General features: G+C 36.6%; 1 protein-coding gene across 14 annotated transcripts in view; it reads left to right on the top strand.

Moving 5' to 3' along the window:
- The window catches only part of ppfibp2b (PPFIA binding protein 2b), a 58,497-nt gene that overhangs the window by 25,367 nt on the left and 20,321 nt on the right, over positions 1-12,809 (top strand). For 12 of the 14 annotated variants that reach the window (XM_055032307.1, XM_055032324.1, XM_055032316.1 and 9 more), the window contains 3 exons: positions 251-337; positions 2,626-2,739; positions 9,097-9,246. In XM_055032307.1, the coding sequence (XP_054888282.1) occupies positions 251-337; positions 2,626-2,739; positions 9,097-9,246 (351 nt within the window). Of the gene's footprint in view, positions 1-250; positions 338-1,024; positions 1,189-2,625; positions 2,740-8,941; positions 8,985-9,096; positions 9,247-12,809 lie in introns of those variants that run through there. The other 2 variants (XM_055032407.1, XM_055032415.1) reach the window with 2 other exon arrangements.

The following is a 12,809-nucleotide window of genomic DNA, read 5'->3' as shown; positions in this document are numbered from 1 at the left end:
GGAAGCCCAAATCTAGACAATTCATAATGTAGTACTGAACATACCGGTCAATTCATGGGCTCATATTTTGCAGAAGTTTTTTAAATCAACTTTCTGAAGAAATAGCCCACTATAATGTCTGGTGTGTTTGTATGGAAAACCTTAGGACTTCATCAAAAAATTCAAAGTCAGTGTCAGTTTTTGGCATGCTCTACTCCTTCTTCCTACGTAAGCTTCCTATTAATCTGCATGATTTTTTTCTTGTGTCCAGGTGAGCCTCTGCACTCCAGCCAACAATGAAACCTATCAGGAACGACTACTTCGACTAGAAGGAGACAAGGAATCTCTGGTGCTGCAGGTCAGAGCAAATTTTTTTCAGTAATTTTAAATGTTAATGAAGCAATATGCAAAATGCTTCATCTCCTGTTTGTTTTCAAACAGTAATTTAAATTCATAATATTAACTTCTGGCAGGATTTTGCTATCATTCCAGCTGTTATAGTCTATAATCAAAGACCCCCATATATTTTGTGTTACTTCATCACAAATCAACACTTTCACAACCACATGCGAAAACTGACAACTTCTACAGCGACTATAAATGTCAAGACTGTAAAATTTAGGTACGGGATGATTACAGGTCTCAAAACTATGTGATGTCAACAGGTTCTGTGTGCGCTCAGATCACAGCTGCTAGTTCAGGCAGCTGTGATCTCCAGAGTATGTCTTTAATCCCTCAGATTTAATTAGAAGTTTTGAAGCTGCTCCTCAGGCTGCCATTTCCTGACTGTGTTTGTTTTGCTCTTTGAAAAGCACCTTTTTTTTTCTGCAACGCTCACACTCGACTGAACGACCCCAGCTCACAAAGCTATCATAAAGTCTGTATCTCATTCCTTGCCGCCACCTCTCCCCCACATGCACACCTACTCGTTACACATTCCTCATCTGACATCAGCTCTGATTGGCTGATAACCAGGGATGACCGGGGCTTCTGTTTCTTTGACGGAGGATTTAATTGGCTGTTGACAGTTTGTCCTTCTTGTGGGTTTCCGCTTTACATTCTCCTTACCTGTTTCAGCTTCAGGACTGCAGATCTGAGGTGTAGCTCTGCTTCAACATTTATTTCTCTCTGCGTTAGCGGACATAACACTCTGGTTGGCTTATGACGTCCGTGTAGTAATAAGGAACTATTTTGTTGTGTTCACCGGAGGTAAGACGTTGTACTTTAAACTTCCTTCTTACACTTCATGCAGTCCTGCTAGAGGTGCTTGCAGTAGTTCTTGTTTTGGTGATAAGACACATTCATTTTAATCATTGGCTACCTGTGATTTACATGATTGTGTGCCTAGAAGTGTTTTAAAAGCAAGTCATTGCTTTCATTCACTTGCATTTGGCGCATTGTTGGAAAGGAGGGGTAGTTAGATCATTTAACGCGTGTTGAGTGAAAAAGTTGGCTGAGAGACAAGACATGACTGCAGGGCTGAAAGTCAGAGAAGTGACAGAGAATCAGCTGCTGTCAGATGGATTTAGCACACTGCGGTAATAAAAGAAGGGTTAAAATGTGTTTGGCAGGAGGTAAATGTGTTGTCTGGGAGATTATAGTAACTGTGAAACGCATTCCTGAGTGACAAGTTGCTAAATAAATGGATGTTGAGATATGCCAGTATAAATGTGTGTTGTTTACGGAAAGTGAGTTGGAGGACAAAAGTTTCTGACTTCATAGATATAGTGTCTTTTAGAATAACTCCTACCATTTGAACTTTTCCACACTTTGTCACGTCGCAACGACAGACTTCAAAGTATTTTCTTATTGTTTGATGTGGTAGACCTATAAACTCACAAAGTGAAAGGAAAATGATGCATGTTTTTTCAGGTCTCCTGAGTCAATGTTTTACAGAAACTTTTTTATTTTGCAGTAGTTTGTAAGTTTTTTGGGTTACATTTCTACCAGACTGAGAGATTTTACATTCCTTTGAGCAAAATTCCTCGACTTCCTTGACTGGATGGACAAAAATTGCTGCGAACAAACCTGAATTGATCTTTAAGTAGATCATCCTAGCACAAAAATGTACTTTGATCTTAACCATTGGTGTCCAAAATTCATGGCCTTTGGTAGGGTTTTGTGCAGATAACCCTACCAAAGGTTGTTTGTATATATATATATATATATATTATATATATATATATATATATAATATATATATATATATATATATATTATATATATATATATATATATATATATACACACACACACTATTGGCATAATATTCATCTCTTTCTTGCAAAAAAACACCAGTTTGTATTACAATGAAATTCTGGATTAATGCACAACATGATGCTATGAACATGTTGTTTATGTTTTTCATTAGTTTCCAAAGTTGCAGACACACCTTTTTGGGATGCACTTTATTTTAGTTACTATTTTGGCTTTTATCTTGTACTATGAAAGTTATCTGGAAAAATGCTAAAGATGAAAATCACACTATCCCAGTCAATTGCTGAGCAATCCTCCCCAACTTTTGAGTACTGCTTGAAGGTTTCAAGTAATCGCAGTTGGGATTTAAAGTGAACTTCATTGTTATTTTGTGGTTCTTAAGGAGAAAAATGGAAAGCCTCCATCTTAAAGGATTTTGTTCTCCAACAGGTAAGCGTTTTGACAGACCAAGTTGAGGCTCAAGGAGAGAAAATCAGAGACTTGGAAACTTCTTTGGAAGAGCATCGACAGAAATTGGCTTCCACAGAGGAGATGCTGCAACAGGTAAATAATGTAAAAACAAATAAAATACTATTTGCTGTGAATTTTAACATTTGCAAAAAATCTCATTCTGTCATCCGATGGCATCTAATATTCTATTTAAATTAAAGCAGTCTTTATGATAGTGCTGCACATGTGTAAAATGCTTCCTATTAAATGTGATTATTATTTCATGTCATGTTAGTCAGTCACCTTATGTTTAACTTTTTGTAATTGCTGGTATGTTTATCATTTTTTAAAAGAATAAACTATGTTTGTTTGAAATTATAAGTCAAAAAAAGGTAACCATGGAGCAGAACTACTGATAGTATCAGTATTTGGGCTTCACACAACTCAACTGCACTATGTTTACCTGCATACGTTGCCAGCCAGCTGGAGATCACAATCACATCCATCTTGCGCAGCTTCAACCTGAATGTTTGTGGTTAGAGCACCTTCTTTTATGACTTTTCAGATGTCCTACGTTTACAGCTACACACGCCTCCACTACTGATATCTAAAACATGGCACAGCTGCAAGTACAGATCTATCATACTCAACAGAATGCCAGCGCTAATGATCTAGATTTAGCTCCACTAACCAAAACTTGCAGCTGAAGTCTATGACTTTCTTTTTTTAGTTTCTAAATATGTTGTGGCAATATCCATATGTGCAATATTGATATCGAAAAAAATCTGCAGAATGCAACAAGTTCCAAATCTGAATAATTAACACTTTGTATTGAATATTTGTGGTTTTTCAGAATATCATTGCAACAGCTGTTATATAACTGATCCACGTTTCCAACATCCCAAAATGTGATGGACAAGACAAGAGGCGGATAATTTACATTTGATACCAGTTGCAATATTTAGCAATAAGACTATAAACCATCAATAATTAGCATTACTTGCTATACTAGTTAATGTGCTTCATACATTAGTAAATGGTTTTGAAATGGTTACATGTAAGATAGATTTTTTAAGCTCATATATATCTTAATTATTTTTAAAAGAGATTAAAATGTTTTTAATTTGAAGTCAAGCTTTCATAGATAAACTTTACGATGAAAGAAAACTAATTAAAGCTAAATTACAAACCTAACAGTCAACTGGTGTTAATTAACACCAGTATGGCAGCTGACGAACTGAATGGCTAAATGTTGGTGCTGAAGGTTTCAGCTCAGGGAGGAAATTAATAAATAAAGGAGTGGTAGTTTGTTTTATTGCTTATTGCAGTTTGTCTTGGCCACCTTTGACTCCTATCTTCCAAGCTGATGTAAGTCAGGTTAAACCAAGTAGGTTACACAAGTCAAAGCCCAACAGTTTCCTGGAATGAATGAGACAACATTTGTCCGACCTAAAGCAAACTAAAAATTAAGGTAACTTGTCTTTCTTGTAATGCTAGCATGGTTGGTAATACTAAAATTGCATTGTTTAATATTGTAATCAATCAGCCAGTCAATCAAAAATTATATATGCAACACACTTAACCCATTAATACCTCAGTTTATACAATTCTATCTTTTCTTTCTTTTGCTGTCCAACAGATTTAAATTGAGATTAACTTGAATGTAGCACATATATCTTGCCTAAATGTAGATGCTTGGAATGCAAAATAAGATATTTAGCCTAAAGTAGACTATTAGTGCTTCTAATATGATAATTTGCATGTTTCATACCCAGGGAAAATATCAACAGTACATACTGTACATTATAGTTATATCCTTATATCCCATCTTCCAGCCATCATTCTAAATTTCTACATTAAAGAAACATTTCACACTTTCACTATCTTTTATCTAGTAATTCAAATAAATGCTTGAAATGTGTGAAGTAAGTCTGTATAACTAATTACTTTAATTTTCACAACTAAACAAGTGAAGCAAATTAAGTTGTAATGAGACTCGTGTCAGTTAAATGTTGCTCCTAAACCTACAAATACTGAACAATAATTTTAGTACTATATTGGTTTTCCCATCTGCACTGAATTAAAACACAAGCAGCAGCATTTGGTTATCATGATAAAAGTCAAAATACAATTGTGAATGCTATAATACGTTGTACACATTTAAAGTTGCTGGAGGATTAATAATGAACGTTGATGTGATCACTGAAGTTTTCCTCTAGGTTTTGTGCTAAACAGCGAATTGCCAAACTAAATTGCTCAACAACAGACATTTTTCCTTCTGTCAGCATGTTGCATATTTGTGAGAACATGCTGACGTTGGCAGCTAGCTCAACAGATAGTAATTATAGTCCAGTGGACCAAAAATAATTTTAGCTTCAGTCTGGACTTTTTTGAATACCGTTTCATCCAGATGTTGGAAAGTAAAGATGTACATAGTATTTTCAGGCTTTTTGAAACGCGTGCGTCTTCTGACGCCTCGTCTAAACACAGCACAAATTGGATCGTCTGCCCTCATGTGTTTTTTACGTTTTTTGTGGTCAAGGTGACTAAAACCACCTCTGAGCCAGTTTGACAATGGATCAAGCCAGGATTGTTTCCAGTTGTTTTTCTTGACGTCAGCAGTGAAGCAAACTCATGAGTTCTGCCAGCCTGGACACAAAAGGACCCCAATCCTGACTGCCACAGAATCAGCCTTCTGTTTAAACTTCTCAATGGGCTCTTTGTCCCCCTTGTTGCCCACATTGAGTGTGAAAAGGCTCCAGCTCCGACATAAATAGCCTTATCAGGGGTGTTATGCGTCTTTCTATCGTCCTGCTAGCTTTAATTAATATTTTCTAGATTTATATAGAAATGCAAAATACAGTATCTCAAATTGACAGCCAATTACTAACATTGCTGCAGCAGTAAATCTTTTCTGCAGTCAGTCATGATTTGAAGCTCTAGCAGCACTGATATACAGCTGCTGTACTTATTTTGACCGCTGATCAAACACACCAAGTGATACAAGATGTTTGGTAAAGAAAGATTTAGGTGTGGGGATTGATAACGGTGGTCTTTGTCTCGTGTGGTATTTTGTTTCGTCTTCTCCTGGTTCTTAAATCCTCTTTGTGTATATGTAGAAGTCAGATTTGAAGAATTTAAAATGTGATGACATGTCTGCTCGCTCTGCTGGACTGCTTCTGCCAGCGTGCAAGCTAAAATAAGTCGTCTGTGCAACAAGGATTATGCTAGGCTGCGATGTACTGCTGATAAATCCAAATATTTCCATCACTGATGAGTAAACACTGCTTGTACAGAGAAGCCAGTACCTTTAAACACTGAATTTGACCTATAGTTCCTGAAAACTTTATTTCCTTAATTTGTTCAGCAATGTAGTTGGTAATAAAATATGATTCTTAAATCTGATACATAAAGACAGTTGCTGAAAAACGGAGAATGAGAGCTGCTCCCTTTACCTTTGCCAACCACTTTGACTAATTATTCTGTATTATCTTCAGACCTCAGTTTCCTCTTGTAGATCACTATTTGTGTGCTTGCATTTGTGTGAACTAGTTTGAAACTCAATTTTCTACATAAAAATGCACCAATCATAGTTTTGTAGCTGATTTCTAACCAGGAACTTTTGTAAAGCTTTGACCTTCAAAAAGATTTCTCTTGAATACTATAATGAATGATACTGAAAAATGTAATGTTTTTACTAAGTTTTCGATTTGTATTTATTCTCTAAATTTAAGAGTGTTTTTTTTTTATTTGACCTAAAAAATTATGCAATTTTTCATCAGGTGTATTTGTGTCAGTAAAGATTTATTGCTGCAGTATTCACTCGTGTAAATAGTGTTTATTAGCTAGTTTAGATAGTGACTAGATAGTTAAACTGGCAAATGTCCCATTATTAGAGCCCTAAATCTGTTGACATCAGTTTTTGTGTTAAATTGCAAACCAACAAATGACGGTGTTTAGGTGATTAAAAGCAGAAGGTTTAGCTTGTGCCAACATATTAAACTATGGAATCATAATATGTTCCAGAATGTTAATAAAAACATTTACAGAGTCCATACAACTCCATGTCCAGTCTTTTCTTTAGCTATTTCAGGTTTGTATACATAAAAATAACTAAAGTAACATGAAATGGTCTTGCAGTCAGCACGGATGTCATCCTCCCACACTTTGTCATATGACATTTCCCAATTGAATCTGCTGTTCTGAGTCCTTTGTACATTCTTTAGCAGTATTGTAATGAAGTGATTCGGACAGGAAGCAAGACCTGCACACACCCAGATGAATCAGATAAATGATATGTCTCCAAACAGGGTCATCATTAAAGTCCCAACAGTTCATCAGGTACATCTTACTGACCTTAACCATTCACTAAATCCTAATTTGAAATAAATTCAATTAATGCATTTTAAATTTAAAGCAGTTTTTGTTTTGGAGTTTGAAAAACCCTCAAGATGAATTGGTTCAACTGAAAGGTTTAAAAAATAAAACAAAGCTATTGTAAAGATCTACAATATATATTTTTCCTTAATAATTTTAAAGTAGACTCTACTTGAAGTTTCTCTTGATTTAAACCAGTTGAGTTACTATAGAAATAACCTCTTTGGAGTCCAGATTTAGACAGTTCTCTGTGTTATTTATTTTACCCGAGTTAGGAGATGATCAAAGCTTTTTTAGGATAGGAGCAAGGCATATTAAGGACAGGATAATTTGGCACGCATTTCTTCTTACAATTTAGCAAAAGCAAATGTCAAGCAGCTGAGCTGTGGCAGACCACCACAGACGTCTGATAAATTACCTCTAAATATTGCAGCTTATCCCTCTGTAATATGACGCTGGTGTGAGATTGCAAACTGACAGTCAGCTGCCATAACTAAGCAGATTTTCTGAGCTGTAGTGATTATGGGCTTTTAACTGTCTGACTGTGTGGCTCTGGTGTTGACACAACTTGTTTACTATGTCCACTTTGAGTGGAACTGTATTCATCTGTGGTCATAGTGTTGACTTTTATGCTTTTTAATGTCACTTTTGTACATTAAGCACGAAAACGAATAGAGAGACGGGTAAATAATTGATTAAAGTGATATCGCCATATGATTATGTGGAGAAATTGTTCAGTTATATTTCCAATTACAAAGCATTTGATTTCTTAACGCCACTGATATTTTTATCCAGTTGAATGGGTCCTAAAAGCTTCTTACACCTTAACACAAACTCTGGTGTAGCAGCTAAAAGGATCTAAAGTTTCCCAGTGCTGACGATGTCACCATGAAGCCCATTACTTCTTCTAGCTGTGACTTCTTTCCTCGCTTTTCCTGTTTCTCGTTGAGGAATGTAATCCCAGGCTTGTGTGTGCCCGCCTGTATTCTAACTGCAGCACGAAAACCTCGTTACTTCATTCGGTCTCCAAGCAACCAGCACAGCAAACTCAGGCACGATTTGGAGGAGTGCGCCTTGTTCCCCTACTCTGAGCTCCATTCTGTCTTTCTATAAAAAAGACCTTTGATACACATACCCGTTAGTGTTTTGCTTTCCCAAAAAAAGTGAATCTCAGTTGCCCATCTAAATGTTGAATTTGTAATGTTGTTATGAGAGGGGAAAAATCTGCCTCTGTTCTTGGTTAGTTAAATGTCTCACTTTGAATTAGACTCTAGTTTGACCTGAAATCCTGCTGACAAAAATCAATTGACCATTTATGTATCTTAGTATTACCATGAATGAGAAGTTTATATTGTTAAAAAGGTTTGATTTCCATCATGTTCAAGTGTCTTTGGGTAAGAAGTTAAACCTACATCGTGTGCTGATCATTCTGTAAATGGTTCCCTTAACGCTTTGTTAAATGAATAGAAAATTGTGTGCGAGATAAATAAATGAACATTTCAAAATGTAAGCAAGTCACTCGACAAGACACCCCGGATGACAACTTCAGAAAAAAAGGACGATCATATTCTTGGATTAATACTGAGATGGAAAAAAAAAATCACTAGTTAATTTCCTTTTCAATTTCTCTCAAAAGTATTTTGGTCAAGATGATGACATTTACAGCTAACGTTTGATTTTTGTAGACGCATAAGAGGAATTGGAAGTAGTTTGAATGAGGAATTGAAAGCTTACATACGAGTCATAAAAACTAAAACTTTATCATGCTCATGGGAGACTACATCTCTTATCTGCGTCTTTTCCAGACATGCTTTCTTTTCCTCTCTACCAATGAAGGACAGCGTTATTAATAGTTTGCAGCAAGCCTGTGTGTGCGTGAGAGCATGTATATTTAGCTTTGTGGGGTCTTTATCCCCCAGCCAGACTTCTCATAGTGTGGGAAGAAGATTGTGCTGAGTGGAATCCTTGCATGAACGACACATGTAAAACATTTTCTGCTCCTGGGTTTTTCAAAAGCAACATAAGTGTTTTTTTTCTTCTTCCATGTGTGGAATCGGATCTACAGAGTACATTCATTGTTTGTTTGTTTTTCAGGAGCTGAGGAGCAGGACTTCTCTGGAGACACAGAAGCTGGATCTAATGGATGAAGTGTCCTACCTGAAGCTGAAGCTGGTCACCATGGAGGAAACACGAACGAGCACAAACCCTCAGGATGCTGCAAATGCAAAGAACAGCAAAGCTGAGGTATGGGATGTCAACCAACTTCACTCAAAGACAGCAAAAATGCCATTTTCGTTCTGTGAACAATTTCCTTAATTGTAAATTTCCTAGAGTGTCGTTTTTGTTCAGTAGTTTTCTAAAAAAACATTTAAAAAATTGAATTGGGTGGACAAATTTGAATTTGTGTTTAATCTGACTCTAAGTGAACAAACTGTGCCGTAGCATCATAAATATACATATACATTAGCTTTAGTATTTGGTTAAAAGGTTGTTTGTTTTTCTTTTAGCGAGTTTCATTTGAATGATGGCCATTTTCAGCCAAACAGCAAGCTTCTGGACAATTGACCACTCTTTCATATTAAAAATGTGCAAGTTAATTTAAATCGGTTGGATTTCTTGGCACAAACTCAGTTAATTGAAGTAGTCCATAAATTGTTGATGAGGTTTCATCAAGTGTCATTCTTTCTCTACCCCAAGAGCCTTTTGATGAGTGTTTGGTTAGAACTCACAACCTTGTTTAACCAACTCTTGATTTGAGGTGAAGTTACAGACTTTCAATGTAGGTCTCGGTCATCACTTTACCATTCACTTTGTGCAATACACCAGTAGCAGTAATTAAATCTGGAAGATACTGTTGATTGCAAAAGTTTTCCTGTTGTCTTATTGGTTGGAATGTCCCTCTAAAACGAGTCAACAAAGCACACATCCATAAAGTTTTTTTTTTTCCACAGGTCTGTGCCAAAAGTAAGTGCAATAGTAATCAGGTGATGAAAGACCTGCTCTTTTGTTTTGAAACTATTACTTATGCAATATGAATGCAACAAAAATATTCCAAGACCACAAAAAGTCACTGGCACAGTTAACAGTGGTATCCTTGGTGAGAGACGCATCTAAGCACTGAAACTCTCAAACAAGCCAGAACACATCAGGTGGTTTCCACAACAGCTATTAAGTTCAAAGTACAAAAATAGTCTCATTGCAAAATCTTTTAAAGAAAGAACGCGTACTTCACCTTCAGGCCTTCAAAATATCACAAGATTGCAATGTGATTAAAAAGCTCCCTGCAAAAGAAATTAAATTTCCTCTGTTTATTTCTAATGGACAGCGCTCCGTTATATAATTTGCAATGAAAGATTTAACGTCATTCCAAAGTTGAGCTGAAAAATAACCCAGGACACCACATGCCATCACTATTTATGGTTCCATGAGATTCAATACAGGAAAATGTAACGTATAATTTAAAACTGTATCGTATTCTAAGAGATGCAGCAGTTGCATGAAAACCTGTTGAGGTGATGTAATTTATAGAAAGTGAAAGGTTGCGTGTTGTGTGTCTCTGAATCAGAGTTTCTATTCAGCTTAGCAGGAAGTTTCTGCTCCACTGAAGGTTGAAACAATCTCATTAAGACCTTCATGGGTCTCAAATAATAACGCTCAAATGCATGTGTTCCAGCCTTATCTGTTTAGCTGTCTTCTTTTGTGATAGTTATTTTCTTTGTGTGCAATTTGTTTCTTTTGACACTAAGCTGCTCCCCACTGGCACAGCAGAGCCTCAGAAAGCTCTTGTTGTTTGGCATTAAGAAGGGCTGTGTTTCCACTGAATAAACTTGATGCGGCATTCTAGACGTGCAGAGGCCAGTAATATATGGATGGAAAGTGATAAGCATCAGCAGTAGCAGACAGGGAGGAGGAAGCAGCAAGTGGGAGGTAACATGATGATTGAAAACAGAAAAAAATCTGAATGGAAAGGATGTGCTGTTAAAACAAACCTGTCTTATAAGCCGTGCATCGTTACCAGGAAAGATATTTGCAATACAAATCCTGTTGCCTAAAACCGTCATCTGTTTGATTCTATAAGTGATCCATGGTGTGACCAGACTCTACCAGAGACATTTATAATGTTGGTTTCTCTCAGAAAAGTAGATGAAAAGCTGAGCTGAGCTCAATTTCTTTCTAAACGTCATATGTGCAGCTCCATCTCCTCGTCAATCGTTCTATTCTGGTAGCTCTCTAGAGCTAATTTTCACACTATATTCTACTGGTTGACAAAAAATAGATTTTGTCATATGCAAGAGTTTGAGTGCCATTATTAGTCAACTGTTTACCTTTGAGTTTGTCAAAGAGAAATGAGTGTTTGAGTGAGGTTACCAATCAGTCACACATTGCCCCTTCACCTCTGTTTTGCATGTGTAAGTTACTAAGAATGAACATGGTTGGGATTCCTAATTCTCATGTATTTCTTTTGCCTGTTAGATGCTTCTGGTTGATTGAAGTAGGATTTAGTGTAGAGGCTCCAAGCAGTCAATAGCTCGCCCACACTAAGTAAAACAAAAACATTTTAAATGATCCATTTTGATTCTCACCATTAATACATAAAGAAACTGGCCTATTAAAGAGGCAACTTAGATACTTGGACCTCACCTGTGGGTGGTTGTTTTGTTGCTTTTTCACAAAACTTGCAACACTTGTAAACAGAACAGGTTTGGACACACTGTGATGTGTCCAAACACAGTTAAGACAACAATGTAGACTAACCTCTGCAGGGTGTCAGACACTGACAGCTGGTATCAACTTCACAAAGCCCCTCTGAAGAATGTATCCTTTAAAATATTTTGTTTATTGAACTGTGTGGAGAAAGGTCCCAAGGCTCTCAGAGCCAACTATTCTTCTACAAAGCTGTGATCTTTAGCTTTAGTTGGAGCGATGGGAGCTGGAACGGTAAAAGTAACGACGTGTGTTTTTGTGCGCGCTTTGTAACAGCTGCAAGGCTCCAGTGAGCTGTCAGGAGGAATGACAGGCATCCATTCTGAGCATTCCTGGGGGTAAAACACTTTCACCTCAGGAAACTCCACCAGCACGACGCCGAAAAAAAAACTTGCAGCCACCTGGGAATGACGCGTTTAGTTTGATGGTGCATTTTTCAGGTTATGCGACAGGCTTCTGAAATATTTCACGACTGTGAGATGAGGCTGTTTTCCTGGGCAAGCATTTATCAAGTTATTTTGTATAAAACAAGGGATATGTGTGTTTTTGTTTTCCTCACTGCTCCTGTTTTTATCGCTCCCCCTTTCTATCTTCTCATCTAGTCTTTCTCATTCTTGTGGATCTGAACTTTGGAAGATGGAGACAAAAAAAGGCTCATCCTGGAGATAACTATCATTCTGCTTAGACTAAAAATAGCTGGAAATTGATTAAAATATAACTTTGATTTTGCTTCCACACAACCTGTCTTGCTTGTAATATTTTAAAGTGGTTTTCAGTCATAGACAGAATTTGTAAAGGTTTTTCCAATGTTTGTCTTTGATGCTGCTTTTTTTCTTTTTTAGTCCTATAATAATTTTCAATAAAAATATTTATATTTGTATTTTTTACCTTTGACTTTTAAGTTGGAAAAAATATCCTTCAGTCAAAAGATTAATGGGTTTTAGAACCTTTCTGGCTAACAAGCTTAACTCTAATATGACAAATGTACCCTGAGTTTACGCTACTCGCACGCACTGCCGTAAACTTTCATTGCTAATTTTCCCTACAAAAAGTGATGTAGAACAACTTAGCAAACCACAAACAAAAATCCAACCACTGGGTTA

Source organism: Poeciliopsis prolifica, unplaced genomic scaffold (assembly GCF_027474105.1).
Source record: "Poeciliopsis prolifica strain line A6 unplaced genomic scaffold, Auburn_PproV2 SCAFFOLD001, whole genome shotgun sequence".
Taxonomy (NCBI): domain Eukaryota; kingdom Metazoa; phylum Chordata; class Actinopteri; order Cyprinodontiformes; family Poeciliidae; genus Poeciliopsis; species Poeciliopsis prolifica.
Note: the sequence above shows the minus strand (reverse complement) of the source record. Positions and strands in the feature narration are given on the sequence as shown.